Below are 26,905 nucleotides of genomic sequence, written 5' to 3'. Positions count from 1 at the left end.
GCTTACACTTCCATGTTTCTGTTCATCTCTAAAGGAAGTCTGGACAGGAACACACACAGGGCAGGAATTTGGAGGCAGGAGCTGACGCAGAGGCCATGGAGGGTGCTGCTTACTGGCTTGCTTCCCCAGGCTTTCTTAGCTTGCTTTCTTATAGAACCCAAGACTACCAGCCCAGGGATGGTACCACCCTTGATCACTAATTGAGAAAATGCCTTACAACTGTATCTCATGGAGGTATTTCCTCAAGAGAGGCTCCTTTCTTTGTTATAACTCCAGCTTGTGTCAAGTTGATACACAAAACCAGCCAGTACACTTACCATGACTGCCAATTTCTGCTGGGACTATAGATGTACCATAGGGTTTGTATATGACATTTATAGAGCACAGCTTACCAGCAGCATTGACTGTCATCCATCCTCAAGCCATCCTCAAGCTGTGAGCAGCTGAACTGGGGACCTTTGGAAGAGCATCCAGGGCAATTAACCACTGCTGTAAACATTTCACTGGAATAACTCTTGGGCTCAACATCCTTGCCTACCACACCACTTGCACTGTGCACAGGCTTGCCAGATTCAGCCAGGACACCCATCCTTGCTGGGTTCAAGGATGCCTTCACTTCATCCCCAGGGAAGGCTTTAGTCCTATCGCATCTTAACTGAGAGCTACAGGAGCCCCTGCTTCAGGCATCTAGTTTTCATTACCACTAAATATATATGTTTTGAAAGGCTTGAGAGAGTAAAACATACAAATTTACTCGGGGCAGAAATTCTTTATTCTCAATTTCAAACTCTAAAAATACCTGGGGGGGGGGGACCTTTCAAACATATCTGTTGCTGTTTCTGCTGTTGTCAAATTAGCGATGAAATCTGACCTCAATTCTGCAAGGCTATTTATGAAAATTTTGTAACTAACATGGATATTCACAGGTTTACTGCAGAGAATTGCAGGGCATTGTCAAACCCCATGAAGGTATTTTGTTAAAGGCATACATGATCTCACAGGCCTAGAGAGATGGCTCCGCAAGTAAAAGAGAGGTGGATGCAGAGGACCCCAGTTCAGTTCCCAGAACCTACATGACGGACGGCTCAGAACCACCTGTAACTTCAGTTCCATGGGATCTGATTCTTCTGGCCCCCTTGGACACTGCATATATGCACATGCAGGCAAAACACCCATACACATAATAAAAATAAAAATAAAATCTCAAAATAAAAGTTTTAAAAATAACCAGTCAAAAATGATTTTCTATATACATTTTTTATTAAAATCATGGCACTTAATATTAACAGCAGAAATATTCATGATTCACATCCAGAAGCAATTAACATTCCCTTTTACAAATAAAATAAAAAAAATCTAACATGTTCTGTATGTAAGCCCTTAACTGCATAAAATATATTTAGCATCATTTACAGCCAGTGCACTTACATAAGCTATTATTTCCTTTCTTTGACTTTATGCAAAAGAATATGTTAAATTATGTATGTTAGATCTTTTGAACATTATGAAAATTAAATGTCAGTTCTCAATCATTCGTGGGGGACAGTGCAAGCTGATAATTCCCTTTGTAAACTTCTGCCTATCACCTCAACAATTTGAGCAGTTTTAATGTGCATAAGGTAAAAATGTTTAAATTCCCACTAAGTGCCATATTGAAAGACAGTTGGGTTTTTTTTCCCTGCAGCACCTTTAGACAAAAGATTGCATCCTGTTCAGCCACACTATACAAATTATGTCATCTGTGGAAAATATGTACACAAACTCCAATGCTCTTTTGCTAAATCTCATGTTGGGAAGCATTTTTAGAAGCAATATCTGGTAGTGTGAGGCAGCACTCTGAGACTTCCATCGGTTATCTTCACGAGTCAGGAAGCCCACAAATACAAGGTCTAAAAACTCAAAACAAGGATGGAAAGTGCGTCCAGCGCGCTCCAAGGCCCATCTTCACACTCATAGTCAAGTAATAGTCAGGGTTAATAATGTACCATGTTAAATGTCCAACGAAAGATGGGAAACTGAACAAATCCATAATCAGATCCAGCTGATAAGAAAATAACGTATCTAAAAGTGTCCACTTAGAAAGTGATAAGCACCCCCAAACCCAATTCCCCTCACATGTCCAAATAAATCAGGCTGTCCAGTGTTTCTTTAACTACTTCAAAAACATGTTTAAAAACATAAAATTAACTCCCTCCTAAGCAGAGACAGGTGCAGACTCTTATCTAACAAACTGCTAAGCTTTGGTTACATAAAGTGCAGTTCAATAATGTGCCACCCAATTGTTTAAGCACACCTAGGAACTCTGCAGCTCACTGTTAATTTCAAAATCAGGTTTCATTTGTGTTACGGTTTCTGTTAAGAGTCATACAGCTTCAAAATGCTTCCAGAACACTCTGCTGTGTGCTTCACAATTCCTAGATACTGGGAATGAAGCTGAATGAAGTGTAGCGATTCATGTTTGTGCTATAACAGATTCAAGAGCTGGCTCTGCTTTTTTCTTTACGTTCATACCTTCTGTTGTATAAAATTTTCAAGTTTTATGATGATACAGGCAGTACATTCCATCACCCTCATGGCAACCTCAGATGTGAACCTGTCATTGGGGATCTGCGGAAAAGGAAGCAAATCAGGGTATCTTGTTTTCAAGCTGTCTACACCATAAGCTTCCAATGTGTGCACATCATTTGTCAGTCCTTCCAGCTGCTGACTGTACTCCTCTATCTTTTGTGCAAGTGCAGTTGGCTTTACATCTTTATCAGATTTCCCCCTGACAGCATAGTCGGCTGCAATCAAAGCCAGCTTGGTGGAAAGGTAACACTTGAAGCACACCCATTCATTGGCATTTTTGTGAAGGTCATTCCTGGCAGCTGAGAAGTTTGCTCTGGCTTGTCTTAGCCATCTCCGGGCTTCCACTGGATTGCCCACTGACTTGAAGGTGGGAGGAACAAAGAACCTTTGAGAGTATGTCTGTCCAGCAGAAGGAGCGCATTTCTCTTTACTTTGCTGTTGCCTTTCAGATTTATGACTTGTGGCTTCTTGATTCCACGAAGTGTAAAATCTTTGAAATGAGTACTTGTCTGACTGAAATCGAGATGCAGAGGTTGAAAATGTTCTTCTTGAAGCTCTGTCTGCATTTTGATCCAGAAAAGCCTGTTTTTCTAATCTGTTGATTTCATTCTGCAGATGCTTGAACACTTCATTAGCAATATCATGATTTTCTGGATTTTTGTCAGGGTGCCACTTCAAATACAAGCGTCTAATGATCTTTTTCCGCTCTGATTCTGGAAGCTTCCAAGCTTGCTCCACCACTGATGTCACTTCTTTTAAGATTTCTGGTAAAGCATTCACCTTGAGCTTTCTGGGGGAATGGTGTTTGGTGGAGGGAGACTTGTGGCTCTCCTTGCCAGAGAAAAGAGGAGGGATGCTTCTCAGACCGGGAGTCAGGAATTCGGTGGGGCTTGTTGGTGTGGTGGGAGCACTGTCTCTGTTTTGGGAGCTTTCATCAGGCCTTGAGAACTTGTACAGATCAAGAGAGCTGACTATCTTATATTCGCTGTAGCCAATATCGATCTGATAGATCTTTCCTAAGAAACTAGTATTGTCAGCATCTTCTCTTTCAACTTCTTGCACAATAATTGCGTATGTGTATGTTGGCTGGTATGACCCATAGATATCACCACCTTCAGCATCCACAAGGTAACCAACATATTCCCCAGGATAAAAAACATTCATCGGATCCATAAGTAGCGTGTAATGGATCTCAGCGGGTATTGGTGTGCCAGGCATGGGCAGTTCCAGTTTTGATGGCTCAGAGGAGTCGTATTTCACCCCTAAACTGTCAAGCTTCTCACTGATCCTGTAAATGTCGTTGCATCCCAGCATAGCAATTAAGTATGACGTGTCAGAAATCAAATTGTCAGTTGCTGATTTAAGTGTCATCGCTAAGGCTAGCAGAAAGTTAATGTCTTTGCTGTCTGAATGTTGGATGTAGAGCAAGATGACTGCATTGCCAAATCGCTTTAGAAAAGCGAAAGTTTCACTCCTGCTATGGGGAATAGGATTAAAACCTTTAACCCTTAATGTTGTCTGAAGCTTCTCAAAGCAGGAAACTTTCAGCCCTTCTCTTAGAGCTTTGCAAAGTCTTATGGCTTTTTCTTCATTGGCCAGGAAAGCATTATCATTTTCATGCTTCATGATTCTAATGAGTCCTGTGATGAACTGCTCTGAAGACAAGAGAAGCTGCAGTCTTCCCTGAAGAGAGCACAATGCACCAAACTGGCACACTTTAGGGGTCTCCTCATCAAGCTGCTCTTCAAGTATACTGCTCAGCAGACGAGGCCGAAGCTTTTGAGGAAAGAGCATTATCAGCTTGGTGTGAAATCCATGGTCTTTCCCTAAGTAGCACTGGCTAAGATCAACTAGCATCTGCACGCCAATATTCCCCTGGATTCTACTTTTATAATGTGGCGCATCATCAAACACCAAGATGCTTGACTTCACCAACTTACCATCCTGGCTTGGAAGGTAGAGTGCGAGGTCCCGGGCATTCTCCAGATCACTCCTCACCTTGACTGAATCATTTTGTAGACTCTTGAATAGGCCAGAAACCACTCTCTTAACTGTACGCATTTCATTAGGATCTAACTGCTTTCCTTCAGAGCTTTTGAATATTCGGCTTAACACTTCAACATATTGCTTAGTGGAAATGATATCTTCAGTACCTAAATGTTTGAACAGCTGATGAAAAGTGCCAAGCTCTAAAGGCAGCTTGTACAGATAAGGTTTAAAATCAGCCTCATACTCCAGGTTTATCACTACTTCCTCAGGCTTCAGCAGTTTCCATCCATCTTCTACCATTACAAAGGCCACACCCCGAAGCTGAAAACGGAACTCTCGTTTTTCTGCACTGAGAAATTCATATATGCTCCTTAGGACCTTTGCTCTAGTTTTTACCATTTCCTCATCCAAAGTTGTTATGTTGCATATGTTTCTGCAATTATTAATGACCTTATCAAGAGGGGGGTCCAGGTTAACATTAAGCATATTTAAAACTTGTTCAAGCTGTTCCTGTGGAGCGAGGTCACTGCCTTCTTGTTCTTTAATGCTCAACGGTGTGGCTTTCTCTGGAAGAATGGGGCAAGATGTCCACAGCAGCTGGAGTACATCACATTGCTTGAACTTTGGATTCACTTGTGCTCCATTGAACTTTATAAGAGGAAGTGTTCCGTTTACCTCCTGGTACTGAGGGTGAAACCGAATGTACTCAGCGGGGGCCCGTTCAGGACACAAGAATGGTATTAAGGACAGTTCTTTCAGAAAGTTTCCAGATAACAAATCCATTCGTTCTTGGAATATGTGATGGAGAAGGATGTCAACTGTACTTTGCAGGGTTTCTTTAGACCAGTTTTCTGTATTTGCCCTCACACTGATTTCCTTGGCAAACTGTAACAACTGCTGCTGGGAAAGCGCGTACTTCAGTCCAATATTTCTCAAGAATTCCACCCAGGATGTCATAAATGCAGCTTGATTTTTAGGTTTGATTACTTGCTCCAATTTTTTAAAGAATTCCTTAGGAATAAACAGTTTTTCAGGAAGCATAACTTCAAAAACTCTCACAGTTCTATCATAGAAATGTTTTGCTTGCTTTAGTCGATTGTTGGCATCGTGGATAATCAATACGCTTTCCAGTTTTTCAAAAAGTTGCTCCTTAATCTCTGACGGTTCCTCGATGCTTGCCAGTCTATTCTTCAGATAAATCAAGTGCTCTAATTTTGCATCATAAGAGAGATTTTCAATTTTTGGCAGAAGATGTTTTAAATACACCTCCAGATCATCTACTGGCACACAGCCAAGCACCTCATAGAGTTCTTTTAAATGTACCTTTTCTTCAAGAAACGCGGAAGAGGATGACTGTGTCCATTTTTCCACTTCAGCTGAAGGAATACTTTTGGTAAGCACATAGCACGTTCCAAATTTTGCAATGCTCATATACCGGCCACTGATGGATTTGTAGCATGGGAGGGACTTTAAAATTTTTATGTCATCTTGGGACATCAAGTGACTCAAATTACAGTTGAAATACATCAAAAGTGCTTCAAAGTCATTTTCCATTAGTTTTTCAGTTCTAAATGTTGAAGTCTGAACCATATAATGTACAGCCTTCAAGATGCTTGCAGGGCTATCTATGTTTGCTGTGTGGCATGACAACAGAGGAACTAATGCACTGTCTTTAGAGCAAATTTTGTTCAAAGCCAGCTGAATACAGCCAGCTTTCATCAGAGCATGAAAAACCTTATCACTCTGAGCATTTGGGAACACAGCAATGTGCATGAGGCTCAGGGGAATCAACACATCTCCCTCAGGAACCACAAGCTGACTGGTTGACACAGTGAACTTTGTTCCTGGTAGCAATGCCCAGTCTTTAAGGATGTCAACAATGACATCAAATGCTGGCTTTGGTTCTTCCTGATCATCCGTTACACTTACTGATTCACTGATAAAATGCCATGCATTCTTAAGCCAAGATTCACTGGCAAAATTGTCTTTCCACTTTGTACAGTTTTTGGTCTTGTACTCACGAGGCAACACAGAAGAAAGTAAGTCAGCAAAGCTGGAAATGTCAAACACTTTTGCAACTTTGCAGTTCAACAAAACACTACTGTATTTCAAGTATAAGGTGTTCATGAACAAGTCTTTACGCGATGGAATCAATTCATGGTATGTTGTTAGAAACTTGGGTCGTTTACCATCAAAAATCTGCAAGACACTGTCCAGTGTAATGAGTAGGGGCAGTCCCTCAACTTCAAACTCACTTTCTTCAGCATCTTTAAAACAGTAATCAACTAAAAGTTTTAAACTGTGGAAAAGTTTTAGGTTAGTTTGCTGAAGACGACAAGGCAGCTTCCCAATATGGCAATTAGTGTCAGGAGAAGAGAAAGTCATTAAGAAGGACCTGACATCAGCAGGAGTCACATAGCTGACAGGGATATCTGCATCTACAAGGCAGTGGAAAAGGTTAGCAGTCTCATCACAGTTATAAACCAAGTTGAAACCAATTTCTAAGAGCAGGTGCTTCAGTCTGTAGACATTCTCTGAGACTGTTTTTCGGGTTGTGATGTTATAATCTGCATTTTTAAGGTGCTGTAATTCATCCTGTAGCAAGTTATCAAAAAATGGTCTAGTTTTATTTGAAGTAGACATATTGATCCAAGTAATTATGACTGCAGAGTGCAAATCAGAGCCATCAATATTTGGAGCCCGAACAACAGGCAAAAGACGCTTCATGTCTTCATGAATGCAACTGTAAAGTGCTTTTACTAAGCAATATAAATCCGGCTGCAGATCCAGCCTGTTAACTGGAAAGAAGGACAGAAACTTCTTTAATGTGTCCTTTACGACATGAATGGGTGTGTTCTGTAAAACCGATAATGTTGGGTCAGAACCAGGGAAATACCGCTTTTTTAACTGGATTAGTAACTCAACATATGCAGGTGCTATTAAGGCTGTCATTAAACTATTATTCCAGTCACTTCGAACACCAACCCCATTATCATCACGCCACAAGTTTCTTCTGGCTGAATCTAGAGCAAAGTGGCCATTCACATGAAATGGCAGCCCTGTCTCCAAAGAGAGAGGCAGAAAGCAGAAGGCTCTGTGGGGCTTTTTATAATTGTGAGTGATGCAGGCTGCTACTCCACCACGTGGGAAGAGGGTGATATCTTGGTTCTTGTGAGCTGATATAACACTCTTGGATACTTTTTCCATACTTGAAAATCCTGATCTATTACAGATGAGCCATGTGGTCAGATTTCCTTCAGAATCCTCAGTATCCATAGTGTAGGTTATTTGTTGAACTGGTATGTCCTTGAGCTGTCTCTTTTTAGTAACACTGTCAATTACAGAGGCGTGGAATTGCTTCCTTTTTAATCGGTCTCCATCAGTGATCTTGCCTTTTACTGAATAGAGCACATTCAGACCTCCTGTGGCCTTATCTATTTCACAAATAGATATTTTCTCCATGTGGTTGAGAAACATTAGAAGTTCTGCCCCATCAGATCGTAACTTGTCCAAAAGATTCTGGACCATTCTATCTGATGATGGAACGGAAGAAATTTCTGAAACTTGTGCCATCTCTGCATTACGCAGAGGAAATCTAAACATTGTACAATTGTCCAGTTTAAAGTGGTTTCCCAAGTACAGATCTAGAACATCTGAGAACTGGGTTCTAAAGTCTGCATCCAAATCTCTAAACATGCGTCCAGGGCTAACTGATGTGGCTCCTGGTGCATATCTGGCATGGGGATCAAAAATACACAGGATGTCATTGCCAGAAATAAAAGAAGGGCAGTCTGTGATGTGATAAACGGAATTGAACCCGATTCCATATTGTCCTGTTTTGCAAGGATTTCCTTCTTTGGTGCCTTTCCCAAGATTCTGAATTCCTCTAACATCATCTTCTGTAAATGGCTGGTTGTTGTAGACACACAGTGCTGGCCCTTGCAGTGGGGCCCACTTATCATCAAATATTCGGTCAACAGGATGCTGTCTAGGATCAAACACAAAGCAGATCTCTGTGGCCTTTGCATCGTCAGCATTTTGAAGAAGCTCTTTCAGCATTTCCTTTTCTGAAGGATAGGCATTGAGAATGCTCTTAATTCTGCTGGTCAGTTTTTCTTTCTGCCCAAATTCTGTACCTAGAGCTGTGAAACAGATGTTGGATGCATATCTTTCTAATGCTTTATGTCTCTTTGGTATTGCACCAAGTTTTACAGCTACTTCCCGGGGTATGTCGGCATGGCAATACTTGACAGTGGAGTCCTTTACTTTTATCCAGGGACAGTCATTGTAGCATAATGACTTAGCAGGGAGCAGCAGCAGGTTAGTGTCTGGCAGTAATATTTTGCCATAATTTTTCTCACAGAATTCTTGTCTCTTTTCTCTAATGAGACTCCAGATTCCTTCACTGATTATTCGTCGGCAAAGCTGAAAATTCTCTTCTGTTATTTGTTTTTTTCCTCTTTCTTGATCAATAGACTCCAAAACTAGGGCAAAATCTTCAACAGTAAATGACTGTCGCACACCCACACTTTCAAAAAGCTCACGGAAATTATTTTTATACTTATTAGGTAACTGATAAAGGTATGGTGCTGCTTCAAAGTTCAAGTGAAAAGAAACCTTTTCTGACTCAACATATACATTCTCAACTAGGATGAAACAAAACGGTTTTAGCTTCTCAATAATTGTTGCCTTGGCCATTTCATTCTGCAATACTGCTTCATGGAGGTATTTGTAGCAAGCATTGGTGATATTTTCCTGGTACAATGTAATGCCATCATCAACTGATTTTGCAACCTGCTTCAACTGGTTTATTACCAGATCAACTGTTGGCTTCTTTAGTAAACCCAAAAACTCTTTAACAGCCAAAGACACTGAGCCACAGCCTCTAAAGGAATGGGAATTTTCATTAAGAATTGGTTGCAAAAGACAGACTATATCTTGATATTCAGCTGTGTAAATGTCAGTTGCTGCAAACATGGTTTCAGGCTTAAAACTGTTCCCTTTCCATTCTAAAGAAAAACCTGCTGGCTTTGTTAGAAATGGGAGGAAGGGAATTGTTTGATATTTTGCAGCAAAATCCTTTGCTCTAGGATCCTTTATTTTTAGCTTCTCATCAATAAGGCTTAGGAGAATACTACTCCTTAAGCAGGCAGCAGCATGGTCACTTTTATTAATCTCAGCTACAGACTCTGCACGCTCTAGCATGTCATCCCACAAAATATCATCCTTTGCCATGCCTAACTGAACGAGCTTAATCAAGATAATAGGATTGAGGTAATCCTGTGTGGAACCATAAGGGAATCTCCCATCTTTAGTATCAAATAACTTTGCAACTCGTCCTTCAGGATGGATCAATCTTGAAGGCAAAACCAAAGGATGGCCCTCCAAGGAGCAAGGAACACAAGGGGTAACACGAAGAATTCCTGAGAACTCATCAAGTTTTTCATTTAGGACAAAATTCATCAGAGGATCTCTAAGTTCTGCTTCAATTTCCTGGATATTAGGAAAGAAGACTTCTGAAAAGAACTGTTTCTCTGAAAATGTATTTTCCAGCAGTATCTGTTTACAGCCAGCCTCTTCAAATCCTGCTTTTACTGAAGAAGGAAGCTCAACAGCACAGAGGTTTTTGGATCCTGTTTTCTTGAGGTACTTCAGAAATATCTTGAAGGCTGCTGAACCAACATCTTTCCTTTGAAGTATAGAGTCATCCAGAAACCTCACATTCTTCATGGAAACCCACATAGACCCATCAGAGAAGACTCTGGTCAACTCCTTCCCCTTCCCATGAGCAATGTCTTCATAAAATCCTTTACAGATCACAGAGAAGTCATCATGAACTAGATCAGGATCAGGCCACACAGCATAGTAAGTATAATCAGTCAGCTCACCACCAATGGCTAGGTCCCGTAAGACACTGAGGGCTTGTAAGTAAGCTTTCACAATGACATGCCTCATGAATGTGGTATTCCATCGACCTTTTGTATCTGTCTTCCAGATTTCTTTCCTATTTGAAGTAACAGCAAAGCACCCATTGATGTGAATTGGCAACCCTGTTTTGATTCGTAGAGGTAAATAGCAAAACACTTCTCCTATGTGTGGTTTCACGGTCCACTTCTGTTCCTGGGTTTCATGCAAAAGAACCCCTACTGCCCCACAAGGAACCAGCCCTAATCTTCTTCCACTTTCATTCAAGGAAAACTTGAGAGCTTCTCCTGTATCCATGCATGTGCATATAAGCCATGTGGTACAATCTACTGTCTTTTGTGGCAACTCATCTGATGGCTTTTTTGATTGGCCAGATTTAGCCATTTCAAAGAGAGTAGCTGGGTCATCATCTGGACCTCGAAATAGTGGTGACTGTAAGTCAGCAATCCTCCTAAACACATGGTGAAATTCTTCGACTGTGATCTGAAGAATGCAAGATGACTTTGGCACATCCGTGGGAAGCTTCTTGTTGCTGCTGCTACAAGTCTTCATGAGTTTAGCAGCTTCTTTTAAAACACTTAAAACTGGTGCATTCAATGCTTTGGAGGGGCAAACTTTTTTCTTAATTATGATTGTATCTTGTGCTAAGCTAGGATTGGTTTCTTCAATTTTCAAGTATTTCAAATACATTGAGTTTACACTCTGAGTAAAGATGATAAGTCTGTGCCCACAAAGACTAAATTCATCCACCAGGGAGTAAATATCCGCAGTATTATAACAAGTACTGCTAACTTCACTCACTTTTGCTTCCTGCTGTGTTCTAAAGGACAGTCGGAAAAGAGTTCCATTGTAGCTGTAAGGAGCTTCAACAGCCAAAGGTAACTGACAGCCAAATACATCTATAAATGGTTTGAACTGATTGGGGAACTTCCTAAGTCTTTTCTGCTGCTTACTCCAATTAATTTTGATTCCAGGATTAGATCTATCTTTAATGTGTTTGCTGATATGATTTATGTTTGGATCAAACATTATCATAAATTCTCTGCTCATAATGATGGGAATGTCAGTAATGTGGTACACAGAATTAAAACCAAGACCAAATTTCCCAACCTTGTCAACTTCTCCCCTTTTTAGAGACTCTCCTAACCTCGTTATGTTTAAGAAATCTGAATCTGAGAATTCAGAATTGTTGAATGACCACAGAGCAGGTCCATGACAAGCTGCCATCCCTGGGTCCAGGAGATTTTCCCTTATGTCCATATTCCTTCTCATATCAATCATGAAGCTGCATTCTGTGGCATTTGCATCATCAGCATTTTGAAGTAGCTCTTTAAAAATATCTGACACGGAAGGGTATTCTTCCAAAATATTTTTAATCCTTACAGTAAGAGGCTCTCTTTGCCCTGACTGCTCAAACCCCATGTTTTCAGGATTGATCAGTCTTGTACTAAGGCACGGAACTTTTAGCCATTCTGCAGTTTTCATGGGTATATCTTCATGTACCAAGATAATTGGTTCCACTGAATCTTCAAGCAAGTCATTGAGGTCATCTACTTTGATGTCACAATAACAGCATTCATGAATTGGCTTCATGACAAGTTTGGAAGGATTTCTGCTGTGGTAAATAGGAACTGGTGTATTAGGGCTTGCTGGAATCTGATTGCTATAGAGCCATCTCATAATATTCAACATGAGATGAAGATTTTGTTTACTTTCTTCTTCACTCAACTCCTGGTCACTTTTGAGATAAACTTTCTGAATGACCATGGAAATATGATCTGATGTCAACTCTTCTATTGAGCCACAAGCCTTGAACAGCTGGTGGAATTTTGCCATGGTTTTAGGCACATTATATAAATAAGGCTGAAGATCCAGATCATGGGTTGGCTTTATCACAGCCTGGGCAAGAGGACAAAAGTTTTTGCCAGTCCAAACCCATGGAAATTTCAAGGCTTTAAAAGAATCCTTCCCTTCACTCAGATGATCATGCATGAACCCATAAATTTCAAGCAAAATATGTTGGAACTGATAGTAATCTTCATCACTAAAGGTTTTTGAAGTATACCAGTCAACAACAGTTTTAAAGTGTTTTAAGACAGCATTGATAGTAGGCTTTGTGAAGATGCCGAGCGCCTGCTCCAGGTTCACATGGACACTTTCAACAAGAGGAAGTGAGGAGCCCACTAGAACTGCATGTGCCGCATCACACATATCTGGAGGTGCACAAAGATTACAGAGATCCCCTTTCCAGACTAAGGAACCAGGATAATTTGGAGGTCTTTCCTTGCAGGCTGGAACCCATTTGATTTTCTTCAATGCCATCTTCCCTTCAGAAGACTGCAAGAGTGTCTGGTTTTTATTCAAGACCAGTAAGAGTGTTTTGGCTTTCTTCATGAGAGCATCCTGATTCTGACAGGAACTGACCTGTAAAGCTTCAATTTTTCTTGCCACTTGTACAACATCTTTTTCTTTTAGGCTGGCTTCATTTTTTAAGCCAATCTGTCTCAAAGAGTGAAGGATATCTGGTGAGGTAAAAATTATAGGTGGGAAACAGGTTTCTTCTTCATTATAAAAGAGATCCCTCAGTACTTCTATATCAGGATCAAAGAGATCACCAGCTGCTACCACATGTCCCTGGGACATATGAATGAATTTTAGTGGCATTAACCAATCAAGCACATTTGAATTCTCATTTTTAAGAGAGGATAGATTCTCAAGGATCCAAAGCATAAGGTGTGTTACCTCTTCCTGTGTATAAAATGCATTTCCAATGTCTTTTAAAACAAACTTTAAACAGCTTGTAGTCTTCAATTTTTCAATTTTCAACATGTTTGCCAAACGAATGGTGGCTTCATCACTACTATCTATTACTGAAACTGATAGCCGTAGATCTGTTGGAAGCTTGGCGGTATGATCCAAAACTTTACATCCTTTTAATTTTGTGTAAGAGGAAATCCCTTGATCTGATGAGTGATTAATTCTTTTGAATATTGTCAATTCTTGAATTATTCTTTTCTCTTTTTCACTGGTATCAGTTAAGCTGGCCAAAAACTTCCTTAGAGCATCTTTGTGGGTTGGAAGTAATGAGGCTATTTGATTACACAACTTCTGTAGAGGTATCTTCTCCATTATCTGCAAAATAGCACTCGGAAGTGGGGAATGAATGTATTTTTTAACAAGTGGATGCTGAATAGAGGTATCTAGTCTTTTCAGGACAATCCCTCCAAGTTTTTGTACAATATCTGCTAAGAATTCTGGAAGCTGAGCTTCAGTTTCATCATCTAAAATGACTACTGATGGGATCCTGAGTCTAATGAGTTCCACACACGTCTGGTCCTCATTCAGTATAGTTCTAGGGATAAGTGGCATCTCATCAAATAAAGTCAAATCTTCCGAGAAATGTATATAGAGATTCTTCCAAACCATCTTAAGCCATGAAAGGGATGGGTGATGTTTGTCTTCACTAAATGGATACCACTGAACCACCAACTCTCGACCAGGCCAGAATGTATTCATGACTTCTTTAATAAGACGTGCAAATCGCTCTGGATTTAGAAGCTGCAGCTGAGTACATGGTCTTCCTGTAGATCACACACAGAAATGTTATGCACAGTTCTACTTTAAACTCTTCTAGTTTCAAACTTAAGATGCCACTGGAAAGCTGCTTAAAAATGTAAATATCCAGTATGAGTAGACTAAAATAATTTTAAAATAATGATAGCCTATACAGAAACTCATACTTATAATAACCTCTAAGAGAAGTCATTCTCTCCACAAAGAGCTTATCCTAAATAAATATAAAAAGGTCATAAAATATGTACTCAAAAGTACCTAGTGTTCTACAGATGGAATCCATAACAACAACAACAACAACAAAATGTTTAATGTTTAGTTGTCCACAAGTAAAACTATCAAAAATGCAGATAAAATTGACATATTTTTTTCACTTAACAGGTAAACATTGATAAGTAGATCCAACACAAATATGTTTAGGGTTGTTTTACACTTTCAGCACCTCACTTGCTCAAAGTCAGTACAGAAGCTGGAGTCTCCATTTCAGAAGCTAACACTTTCTGAAATGCGGTAGCAGTGAGTCGTGGAATTTCCTTTAAGTCTCTAACAGATATGCAACCGGGTGTCAGTTACTGTCTTAGAGACTTGAACTCACCATTCTGGAAAAGCAGACAGTCTATACAGGGCACAGGCACAGCAGTTTCTCCAAGGTTGCTATTTATTAAAGTGTGCTCTGCAGAAGTTGGGGATTTCATAGAAGTGCTTCAGGGAAACCTAACTGACCATGTGGGTGTTGTTTTGGTGTCTTCTCACCAAAACAACTCACTTCTGCATGTTTGTAAACTAGGAGACAAATTATATTTTTCCTCTTAGGGGAACAGTTGCATATCTTTTTTTGTTTGTTTGTTTGTTTTTCGAGACAGGGTTTCTCTGTATAGCCCTGGCTGTCCTAGAACTCACTTTGTAGACCAGGCTGGCCTCGAACTCAGAAATCCACCTGTCTCTGCCTCCCAAGTGCTGGGATTAAAGGCGTGCGCCACTACGCCCGGCTTACAGTTGCATATCTTAATAGACTGCCTAGAAGTTAACATTTATTTAAAATGTATTTTGTATGTCAAAGTATTTGTGATATTTAACATCAGTAACAACAGAATAGAAAAGCAACCATGTAGCTTTAGGTTTGAATTTGTCCATACAGGAAAATAAAACATCTCAAAATCAGTTATGTGGAAACTAACATTTATCTTTCCCCTATGTGCAAAAAACTTCTAGCTCCCTAGGAGTGAATTTGGGAAACACTATAACAGTATACCTCTGACGGGTATACTTCAGGCTCTTGGAACTTTTGTATGTAACTTTTTTTTCTTGAGAATGTCACATGTGAGGTGCTGTACAGGCCTTCTAATGGAGGGCCTGGAGATTCCTTAAAAGCTAACTGTCTTCAGTACAAAGTAGCTAGAACTTGGACTTGCGATTGAAGATACTGTTTGTTCTCATGTCATCCCCATGTTTCCCTCGCCCCACTCTAGCATGTTTTAGTCAAGGGAGGACATCTTTGTTTCAAAGGCTCTACTTTCGACCCCAACATTATGTGTCATGCTATTTTCAAACCACTGTCATAGAAATCTCAGCAAGATAGACAATTGAAACTTCAGGAGAGTGATAACACACAGACTCAGGAACATTTTCAGTCTCCTTGTCATGTAACAGAATAACTCAAGCAATATTTTTAAAATGAAAATGTTAGTAATATAATCAATATAGTTTCTTTGGGCTATGGGGTGAGTTAAATTTAATTTATAATAATGTTTCCTCAAGTGCTTACTGAATAGAACTACTACCTATACTAAATATCTAAGTCATAAGTGAAGATATATTTTAAAGATATAAAAATGTTAAAAATTAAAATTCAGAAAGCAAAATCATAAATATGTATCATGTATGTTCCATGTAAATTGCCACATCACATGAGCCTTATAGATAATCCTGCCCAACAGCCTTACATAGAATGTGGCAATTTATAAAACATGTACTTACCTTTAGGAAAATTACTTGGTATGAATATGTAAATAAAATGTCAAAACACACACACCTCACACATAGCATGCAACTAACACGTCAGTCATGCTCAACTGGAAAAACACTAGGAAGTAAAGGAGAGAGAAAATGAGGAGCCGCACAAACCTAAGAACATTAAGTTCATTCAGGCTTTAGTCTAGCTACTGCGTTTAACCCTGAACTATAAATGCTCACATAGGCGTCTCCATGTCCCCATCAGAAGGCCTCTGAAGCACCTCCACTAGGATGAGCAAAACAGTTTTTAGGCATCTTAGTAAATGACTTGTGGGTTTATGGCTTTTACAACTAACAGCAAAGTCAAAACATATTTAACTATGCTTCTGAAAAAACTGTTCCCAAGGACAGCAAACTATTACCAGGTATGATACTGAAAACAACATGAATACAACCAGTCTCTACTCAGAGACTGTGCTGTTTTTGTTTCTATTTATTCCCGTGTCTATGATCCTTGCTAACCTTGAGAATAAATGCAACGTGGTCAGAAAGTAGAAACATCAGTTGGTGTAAAAATTCATTTAACAATTACATTTTAGTTCTAAATGCTTCAAGGGAACTCCTTCAGAGATGCACCCCACTAGAGAATGCTAAATCAAGGTGCTGAGTACACAGACGTTCTTTTGCTTTTCAGAGACACAGTGGCAATGGCGGCTTTGATGGCTGCTGAGTTCTAATAATGTACCATCATATAGAAAATTCAAGACTTTGTAAATACACATCAACGAGAAAAGTCCAATTAAATGATGTACTATATATGAGTCACATCTTTTTCTTTTTGTTTTGTAATTACTATTATTATTTGTACATCCCAAACACAGTATCCCATCCCTCCTCTCCTCCTAGTCCCTTCTCAGTCACATCTTTAAAAACAAAACAAAAAAAGAATGAAGAAAGAGAAAAAAAACCAATGTAGAGGCTTGGGGGGAGTAAAGGAAAAGGGGGCCCAGTGCCTGCCAGTCAGGACTCCACCCACACTCACGCCTAGACATGGTGCTGCTGGTCTCTGGCCTTTCAGAAGCATCCTATTCCAGCTCTAAAGGCCCAACTGCTTCCCAGAAAGTCTGCACTGATACCCTGCCACGGACATCTTGGCTTTGGTCTTTGGTTGTTACTTTTCTTGTAATACTGGGCACTGACTAGTAGGTCTCATGCAAGTTAGGCAAAAGCCCTACTACTGAGCGATTGCCCAACCTCCTTTTACTTTTCTCTTCATAGACTCTAAGTTGTCCAGGCTGGCCTCGAATTCACCTTGTAGTTCAGGTTGGTCTGGAACTTACAATCTTACAATCTTCCTACCTTAGCCTCTAAGCAGCTGGTATTACAGACATACACTATCAGGCTTGGCTTGGGCTTGAATAGATCTCCTATAGCAACAGATTCAGTAACCAAAATGGGACAGTCCCTAGGGCAGGCGTTAACAGGGTAACTACTTACATTACCACTCTGTTGTCTCTTTTCCTACACTGTCCCAATATAAGAGCTATTGATAAAGCATTAGATACTTTTAATATAAAGTAGAAGCCAAATTTAATATTTATAGAAATTATCACTCTAGTAATGACTTAGTTCTTAATTTTATATATGCATAAATGTATAATCTTCTTCAAAGTATATGTATAAAAATAATTTCTATAAAGCAAATCTTGCATCCTTTAAATTTCCAAGTAAAACATGAACTTTGGAAAATAATAACAAAGGTATTTATTAAGACAAAACAAAAAGGATGGGCAATCACTAAACTGACCCACTTGGCACTGTAAGATCAGCTGACTATCCCTAATAGGAGATTGGCTGCTGTAGTGTTCCTTGTAGCTTGGACAGGGGCTTTCTACTCACACTGGTCTCAGCGCTGGGCTACAATCCTAACAGTTTCCAGAATTTTCTCCTCTCCTTCATTTCTCCTCTGAGCATTTGTGTGCATAACAGAAATGCAGTCATGCCACTCTCTCCCATTTAGGCAGTCTAACATGCAAATTTCACAAGTGTCTTTTATTTGAAACTAAATAAAGTTTTCAAGTCATTTAAGTGTGTTTTGTAAAAATCAGTGTTTGCAATAAGAAAAGCCTGTACAGTAGTCTCCTCTCTCCTTTAACAGTTGTTATTTCCAGCACGGAAAAAAAAGATTGACAGAATTTCTAGCTAGTTAGGTTAAAAACAAAACAACACAGGATTCAGCACACCAACAAATGACAATAAATAAATATAAATAAATAAATAAATAAATCAGGTTTCAAATGAACACAACATTCAGTCAGTGATCCTACCTGAGTATCCCCAGAGAAGCTGCTGTGCTAGAATATAATTAAAGCCATGCTTAGAGAGGCCAGAATAATCAATATTTCACAAGCTCACTACAGAAATTACTCTGCATTTTACAGCAATGCTGTCTGCAAAATCTCCACACAGCATTATGCAAAAGAAAAGGTATATACAAAGCTCCAAACAGTATATACATTTAAGATTTAAAGATCTATTTTGATGCAAATTAACCCTAAACTATGTGAGAACTGAGACTTAGTTCGGAAAATAGCAAAGAAGGTGAGTGCATGTTTATAAGCACAAATTACACTGTGTTCACAGCAACCTGGAAGCTAACTATGGGCATTTTCACAGCTAGTAGCATAAAACAGTCAGAGGGCCTAGAGACGAACTGAGAAAGGAGGAAATAGAATTCTTATAAGTACTTTAACATTTACACAAAGTCAAATTACACTAAATTCTCAGTATGATAAGAAAAAGGAGAATTTATCAAACATTCCTATTGTTTGTTTATGACAATCAATAATCATAAAGTTCTAAGAATGACCCCCATGGACAACTAACCTTTCTACGAAGGTCATTTATTTTATTATGTATACCACTGCATCTCTGTGGAATATGCTTGTGCACTGGGGTACATTGGACTCAATTTCAGGGCTAAGACAGAGACTGTAAGTCTCACTGGAATAACCTCCTCACCAGCAGTATTTGTCAGTCAGGCAATACTAGGTGCTAGAGCGCTGGAAATAAACACCCAGACATGAACTCAGACCTGGTCTGTACCTAACAAGGATGGCAGATTAGAGAAAGGATTACAAGTAACTACACAAGTGCAGGTTTGTGGTGCTTTGTTATAAAAGCATGCATAGGTTGCATGTAACAAGGTGTGCACGGAGTGGGGGGGGGGATCAGATGTCTGTGCCTAGTGGAGAAAAATAAGTGTTCTTTAAATATGGCAGTGATCAGGGGGAAACAAAACCAAGGAAGGAGCTGGGTAACAGCAAACACCCACTTAGCTTTCCCGTGCGCTTAGCTTTCCCGTGCACCAGGACTCTTTTTAATGCCCAGAAAAAAATAGAACGAGGATATGGAAAAAGCCTGGTGGACAATGTCAAGGACTTTGTACTTTTTTATATGAAAAAAACAAGAAGCCTTTCAAAGATATTTGATAAAAGGTGGAAAAGCAATGTTTTAGAAAGGTAAGTTCTCTCAGTGCTGGGCTAACTGGAGAAGTAAGAATGGCTGTGAGAGATACCAAGGTTATGCCTGCATTTCAGGTTATGCACGGCAGCGGCCTGAATAAGGCAGAAGGTAGGCTTCGAACAGACTCTTCCTAGCACATGGTTCTTTTCTGAAACATGTAATTATGGGTATGGCAGTCTCAAATATCTCCACAAACCTGTGTCAGTTATAGCTATCTGTATGCCAGAGGCTGGCAATGAAAAATGCAAGATTTTCTGAAGATTTGGAAACATGCATGTGTGGTCATCATCTCTTCAATAGTATTCATCATAATAAAGTTGTGTCAGAGTCATCACTGAAAACATGCTGTCCCCCTGAGACATGAAGGCTAGAGGCCAGGCAGAATACACAACACCATCCCTGCTGTGCTACCCAACACAGGCCCAGTCCATGCTCAGCATCTGACCAAGTACCCATTGCATGAGTGACAGTGTTGATTCCTATCCATATCCTATGCAGCTGTGGGTTTTATCATCTATTTATTAACTTCACCTGGCACAATGCTTGGTATATACAGGAAAATGAATCATTTAAGGACTTTTGAGTTACTAATTGTAACAGAGAATGTAATCCTACCTAATTTTTTTTAAAAAGCTTAATTTTTAAATTAAGAAACATGTATGTAGGACCCTGATGCCACTCCATTAGGAATTTGTCTCACTTAACTGCTTATTTTTTCTAGTCGCTTAATTTAAAACTCATTTAGTGGCAGAATTATTTAACTAGTCATTTGTCACCTAACTTCAGCTATTCATCCATTTACTCATGTAATTTAAACCACAAATAATCTAACTCACAAATTTTTTTAAAAAATGAGAAAACAAAACCAGAATTGTGGCTACAACTGCATCTCAAGTTATTGAAAACCTTCTACTTCCTTGAGCTTGACAGAGGCTCTGATACCTACGGGTTGTGGAGAGCAAACAACAGAAGGTGCTCATCACAAACAATGTCTCCTACCTGTAGAAGGGAGAAGGAACCAAGAGAAGGTCTTGAACTTGAAGCCCACTACCAAATCCACCAAAATAGCATGTAAAACCAGATAGAGCTCCAAGACCATTCCCTCACACTGTGACCTATATACTTCTCAGGGCCTGTGCAGAATCACATTTACTGTGTGGCTCAAGAGCTGCCTCCAGAACCCCTCTCCCATACTTGGGCAAAAGAGAAGACAAAGACTCCATCTACTAGGAAGCATTCCAGGAAAGCTAGGCCAGAACTTCACTCTGGAGTTCAGGGCCAGGTCTGCTATAGTAAGATCCAGACTCAGCAGAAAACAGAAGCCTTAAGAGTCTTCCCAACACAGGACAGAGATCTGCGCAGCAGGAGGACAGACTCATGTTCCAGCATGCTTCACTGTCAGCCTTAGAGCAGGACTTCTTCCCCAGCTGTCTTTTTCTTGTATGTTAATATCAAGCTCATGAGTGCTTCCCAAGCTTTCTCTGTGGTTACCACATGCTGGGAGAGCCGTCATGGAATGTGTGGGACACATAGATAGAGGCTGCTCAGTTGGAATTATTAAAGGTCAGGTTAAAAAGTTCTGGGTACTATTGCATAGTAGGGTAACTATGGATAAAAATCATATATTCTATGTTTCAAAAAGCTTGAAGATTCTCCGTCAAGAAGTGGAAAATATTTTAAAAGACAGGTGTGGTTAACTTGATTTGAATATTATATAATGTGTATATCACATACCATATAATCATGCAATTTTTCCTTTTTCTGTATCACTTAAAAGATGGATTCAAAGTGAGTTAGGAGCTGTAAATGTAGCTCAGTGGTAAAGCACTTGCCTAGCTGCATGAAGCCTTGAGTTCAATCACCAAGAACAGACAAAGAAATTAACGAACAAAGCACAGGATGGAAATAAGTCTTCCCAGCAAAATAAATGCTGGGTAGATAAGTACAGATATGAGAAAGTGTTCACGTAGGTTTAAAACAATGACTGAGCATGAACCTTAAAGTGTTATATAGTGTGTTCTACAGTGTGTGATACAGTAGAGACAAGTCTGACCAGTCTCACTGCTCTCCTGAAACTAGGAAGCGACCAGGTTCACAAGTTTGTGCTCTTCCAAGACTAGAACAGAGAGGGGCCCTAAATGGATGGAAGCCACTGAAACAGCAGTTCACAATCACACATGTTCGGAATCACAGCTGACCACTATCATGGCAAGTTCAGTCATGGAAAGCCATCTAACTCTTACTACAAGCCCACAGCAGCTAAGTGTCACAGTCATATGAAGAGTGAGTGCCACAGCAATGGTTAATTCCACAAGTGAAGTAACATCACAAGAAAGTACAACAGTAGCAGATCCATAGACAGAAGAACAAACAGAAACGAATTGTTGGACAGAACCTACAGTTGCAGAACAAAGATGATAACCCAATGGTTCACTGTGGAGTAAGCTTCAAGGAGAGAAACAGCATTTTTAAAGGGGTCACACAAGAGGGAAACAAGAGAAAAGGAGAGGTCTGTGGCTGACATTCCGATTTTAAAATACCTATGAATCTCCAATTAAAGTGATCACAACAGCTTCCACATGCAGGAAGTTATGTGTTAGGCACTAGGCTGGACTATCACTTCTGTCAATATGATCTGGTCCTCATAGGAATGCCTACAATATGTTATTACAGTGATACTTTTAAGTAGCCTGCCTTGGTGTAACTATGCAAATTAGAACCAAACTCAATGGATATACAGTGAATGCTGCCAAGTTCTTCCCAAGCCTGATCAACATAAAGTAACAAAACTTGACATAAAAAGGAAAAGAAAAGAGGGGGCTGGGTAGAAGGCTCAGCGGGAATGCATATCTAAATCCTTCAACAGCTTTCTTGAAAAGAACAGTTTACAACACGTGAGCCATCAGAATGCGGGAAACCCGCATCACTGCAGGTCTCACAGGCACAAATCCTGTGACAAGAAACATTTACAGGCTCACTCTTGGTCTCACTTTTAACTCCAACCTCATTGCCCTGGCAAGTTCAAAATCCTTTCATGCATATTTTAATGAATAAAAATAGAAATGATGAACAATTTTTCCTTGAAAGAAAAAGGTCATGTGTTGTCTACGACATATCACAAAGAATAAGCTCCTTGGTAAGACAAATTCTGAAATCTGGGGGCAAATGTCTAACTTAGGAAAAGTCCAGACAGCAGTTTCATAGGTGATAGAATATTTGCAGAAGTTGGGAGATGGAATTAGAGTCAGAACCATGGTAACTTTCCCTCCAAGTTACTGTCATTTCCCAAAACTCATTCCCAATGAAGGGTGTTTATAGCTTTCCTAGGTCTTCTCAGTCCCCTTCCCAGGCAGTGTCTTGGATTTGGATTGGAACACATTTCCTGGAAGTTGATCCTATCTGGTAGCTGACCACTTATAGCTGCGCTGGGGTGTGGGATAGCAGACAAGGGAGACAAGGCAGAAGACCTAGCCTCCTGCACTCATCTGAAAACTCTGAACCTAGCTTTTCCTCTCATCTGTGAAATTTAACAATCACTTTCAGTGTTATCACACGTGCTGCAAGATCTGAGGACAGGAGGGTCTGAAAAGAACTAGCAGGCATTGGGAAAAAAACCAAAAGCACTGTGCAGGTTAAGATACACTTCCTGCAAATGCCAAGAGCGATGACATGAGGTTCTCAATGACATTGCCATTGGGTTCTTGTTAGATGCTAGAATGGCTCCTGACACATCTTAAAGTGAACAATTGTCCCAGGCTGAGCCATATGGACTCAGACTTATAGGTCTAAAATGGACAGTTATTAGAAGAAACCTTATAAAAGCTGTTTGTATTTTTAGAATGAGGGTTGTTTAAGAAAAGCACGGAGAGCTGGAGAGATGGCTCAGTCATTAATGGTTAGGCTCACAACCAAAAATATAAGAACAACTCTGGATAGTTATAATACCTCGGGTCTGCGCAGCTTCTTTTAAAGCAGCTAGAAGGTGAGGCTTCAAGTTCTCCAAAATAAGTCTTGCTTCAAGACCTGGGAAAAGGGACCTAGAATTTGAGAAGTACACAGCAGTTATAATTCCAACAATTCTTCTGTTAAAAACAGCCACCATATAATTTCAAGCCAGTTAAACCTACTGTTTTATTTTATGTGAATTATAGTGCACATCAAAGTTTGCTTTAGGCGTCATACACCATGGAAATTCAAAACCAGTCGAAGTAGTTAACAATACATACCCTCAGCTATTAAAACAACAGCAACAACAACAAAAAACCTTAGTTACTGAAGCCAAGTATGATGACAGATACATGGAACCCTAGCAAAGCATGATGACGACACATGTAACTCCAGCAAAGCATAATGACAGACACATGTAACCCCAGTAAAGCATGATGTTGGACACATGTAACCCCAGCAAAGCATGATGTTGGACACATGTAGCCCCAGCAAAGCATGATGTTGGGCACATGTAACCCCAGGAAAGCATGATGATGGACACATGTAACCCCAGCAAAGCATGATGACGGACAACACATGTAGCCCCAGCAAAGCATGATGTTGGACACATGTAACCCCAGGAAAGCATGATGATGGACACATGTAACCCCAGCAAAGCATGATGACGGACAACACATGTAGCCCCAGCAAAGCATGATGTTGGACACATGTAGCCCCAGCAAAGCATGATGTTGGGCACATGTAACCCCAGCAAAGCATGATGATGGACACATGTAACCCCAGCAAAGCATGATGACGGACAACACATGTAGCCCCAGCAAAGCATGATGTTGGACACATGTAACCCCAGGAAAGCATGATGATGGACACATGTAACCCCAGCAAAGCATGATGTTGGACACATGTAACCCCAGCAAAGCATGATGACGGACACATGTAACCCCAGCAAAGCATGATGATGGACACATGTAGCCCCAGCAAAGCATGATGACGGACACATGTAGCCCCAGAACTTGGGTGGCTGAAGCAAGAAAACTGCTTTCCAGGCTAGTCTGGGATACATCGTGACACTGTCTTAAAAATACAAAGAAATAGTTATTTAATATACTAATTTAAATTTCATCAAAGTAATTCTAACTAAACTTACCTCTATTAGCGATTTATAATAACTGTTTTTAGTGCTGTGTATGACAAATAGCTACTAGAATAATTGGGGTTTTTTTTAAGACAAGCTATTACTACTATGTTGTCTTGGAATTCCCAGGTCCAAGTGGTCCTCCGACCTAAGCCTCCCAAACAGCTGGAACTGTCAATATAAGGCAATAACCCAGATTTTCTACAATGCCTTTTCACTTTAAAATATAAAATGTATCTTTTCACATTTCATGACTCACCCGCCCACAAAATCCACACAGACGCCTGGCAGTAAAGAACTCTGTAGAAAAGCCCGCCCCCTACTGCCCAGATCAACAGTGTCTGAGCCCCACAGCACCCACCTTGGGAATTCTTCTGAGGTGATGTAAACAACATCTTGATCAGAGACAGACGAGGAGAAGGGGACAAAAGCCCCGCTCTGTAAAGGCAGCAGCTCAAGCCCGAGCAGCTCACTGTAGGCTTGGTCGGAAAGCACGAATTCCAGAAGATGCAGCTTTTCTTCCGCACTGCCCAGGTGAGCACACTTCCTCAGTACCTGCCGCACCCACGCAGGCGTCACCTTCCTCACGGGAGATGCACTGGAGGTGGCAGAGGCTGTACTGAGCTGAACAGCAGCAGCCAAGTTCCCTGGTACCTTGGCAATCTGCTTCCCTGAGCTCTGGAGGTAGTTGAGCACAGATCGTGTGGATTCTAAACTTCCGTCAAGTTCTGAGAAGTGCACCTGCTCCAGCTTCACCCACTCGCCACCAATTGAGTAAATGACAGCATGCTGGAACAGTTCACTAAACAGTGGACCCAACACTGGATGCCAGTGTGCCTTGACCTTGCTGGCCTCAGGCCAAAGTTTGTAGATGGTGTCAACTGATAAGGGGAAATCAGAGCTCTTCTCTGTCTCCAGGCGTTTTATTGAATCTAGGATGAGAGTAGCATAAGTTTTGGGAACAACATTCACAATAAGAAATTCATTCCACAAGGCCGCAGGGTCTCTCCATTGGTCCAACTCTCTCCATTTTATGCTCCTGCGGTTGTCAGTCAGGCCAAAGAAGCCACTGATATGAACTGGAAGCCCTGTTCTGCTTTCTTCACCAGGTGGCAAAGGAAGAAAACAAAATGCTTTTCCTGAGAAATCAGATATTGCTCCATTTTCTTCATCCTTGCCTGATAAAGGCATGGCTAGTCCAATGATTGGAACAAATTTCAGTTCATCAGCCAAAGAATCCAGTTTACTACTAATGCCCCGCCCACCCACACTGTTACATACCAACCAAGACGTCTTCTGGGCATCTTTCGTGCTCTCATCCTCTAGAACTATGTTTATATGATATGTTACACAGGTGACACTGTTGCTTGGGATCTTTTTACAATAGTTACTTATAGCCGTTCCCAGAATCTTGATAGAATTTGGCCGTTCATGTTTCAGGGCCTTATTCTCACTAGCAGTCACTCTAAATATCAGTTTTTCTGTCCCATCAGCCTCCCGGACATGTAAAGACACCGCCTGCACACTCTTCAGGAAGAGTAGCACTGTGTCTGCATCCGCCCGGAAAGAGTCAAACAACTCCAGAACCTTCTGCTTAGTGTAGAGATTGCTGCTAAGCTGGGAAGGCTGTAAGCGAAGAGGGAAACGGAAAAATGTCCCGGGGAAGCTGCCATTTGTAAAGGTTTCCTTGGTGCTTCCAAACACACCAATGAAGGGGGCAAACTGATCCGGAAGCTCATTTATTTCTTTGATATCATCTTTGAGATTCCAACACTGGCCTGATTCATGGGGGCCAAAAAGTGTTTGATGAGGATCTAGCATTCCTATCTGGTCACCACTAAAGATACAAGGAACATCTGTAGAATTGAAAACCAAGGTATGACCAACTCAGAAGACCAAAGAACAACTGTAATTGCAGCCATAATGAAATGACAACTACCATCAAAATACATAAGAAATAGTCTGACATATAAAATTCAACCAAGTAATTTCATACTTTGAAAGTGATACAGAATGGTTTCTGGTTTGAGGCAATCTAATAAGAGTCAATAATAGAAACTTCCATGTTCTTGTGAAAATCTGTGCTATCTCTTTAAATACTCATTAAGTGTAAGAGATAAACACTATTTAGACATTTATACTCAGTGCTCACTGCCACATAAGCCCAGTTAGAAAGAAAAGAGTTACAACTTATGTTCCAAATTAAAGATTTAGCTTTCTGCTACGATGATGCAGGTTGCTCCACTGCCACCTAACTGAGCAAGTACAGAGCCCACAGTGAGTGAGCCA

The 26,905-nt window shown here is 40.4% G+C and overlaps 1 protein-coding gene across 4 annotated transcripts in view; it reads right to left on the bottom strand.

The window, feature by feature from the left end:
* Positions 1-1,275: 1,275 nt before the first annotated feature.
* The window catches only part of Sacs (sacsin molecular chaperone), a 77,020-nt gene continuing 51,390 nt past the window's right edge, over positions 1,276-26,905 (bottom strand). For 3 of the 4 annotated variants that reach the window (XM_029468843.2, XM_029468846.2, XM_029468849.2), the window contains 4 exons: positions 24,978-26,472; positions 23,479-23,570; positions 18,336-18,362; positions 1,276-14,063 (listed from right to left, as the gene is read on the bottom strand). In XM_029468843.2, coding sequence (XP_029324703.1) covers positions 2,506-14,063; positions 18,336-18,362; positions 23,479-23,570; positions 24,978-26,472 — 13,172 coding nt within the window. In that variant the 3' untranslated portion in view covers positions 1,276-2,505. The remainder of the gene's footprint in view (positions 14,064-18,335; positions 18,363-23,478; positions 23,571-24,977; positions 26,473-26,905) is intronic. The other variant, XM_029468847.2, reaches the window with a different exon arrangement.

This window comes from Mus caroli, unplaced genomic scaffold, assembly GCF_978045245.1.
Source record: "Mus caroli unplaced genomic scaffold, Mus_caroli_1 scaffold_12, whole genome shotgun sequence".
NCBI lineage: Eukaryota > Metazoa > Chordata > Mammalia > Rodentia > Muridae > Mus > Mus caroli.
Note: the sequence above shows the minus strand (reverse complement) of the source record. Positions and strands in the feature narration are given on the sequence as shown.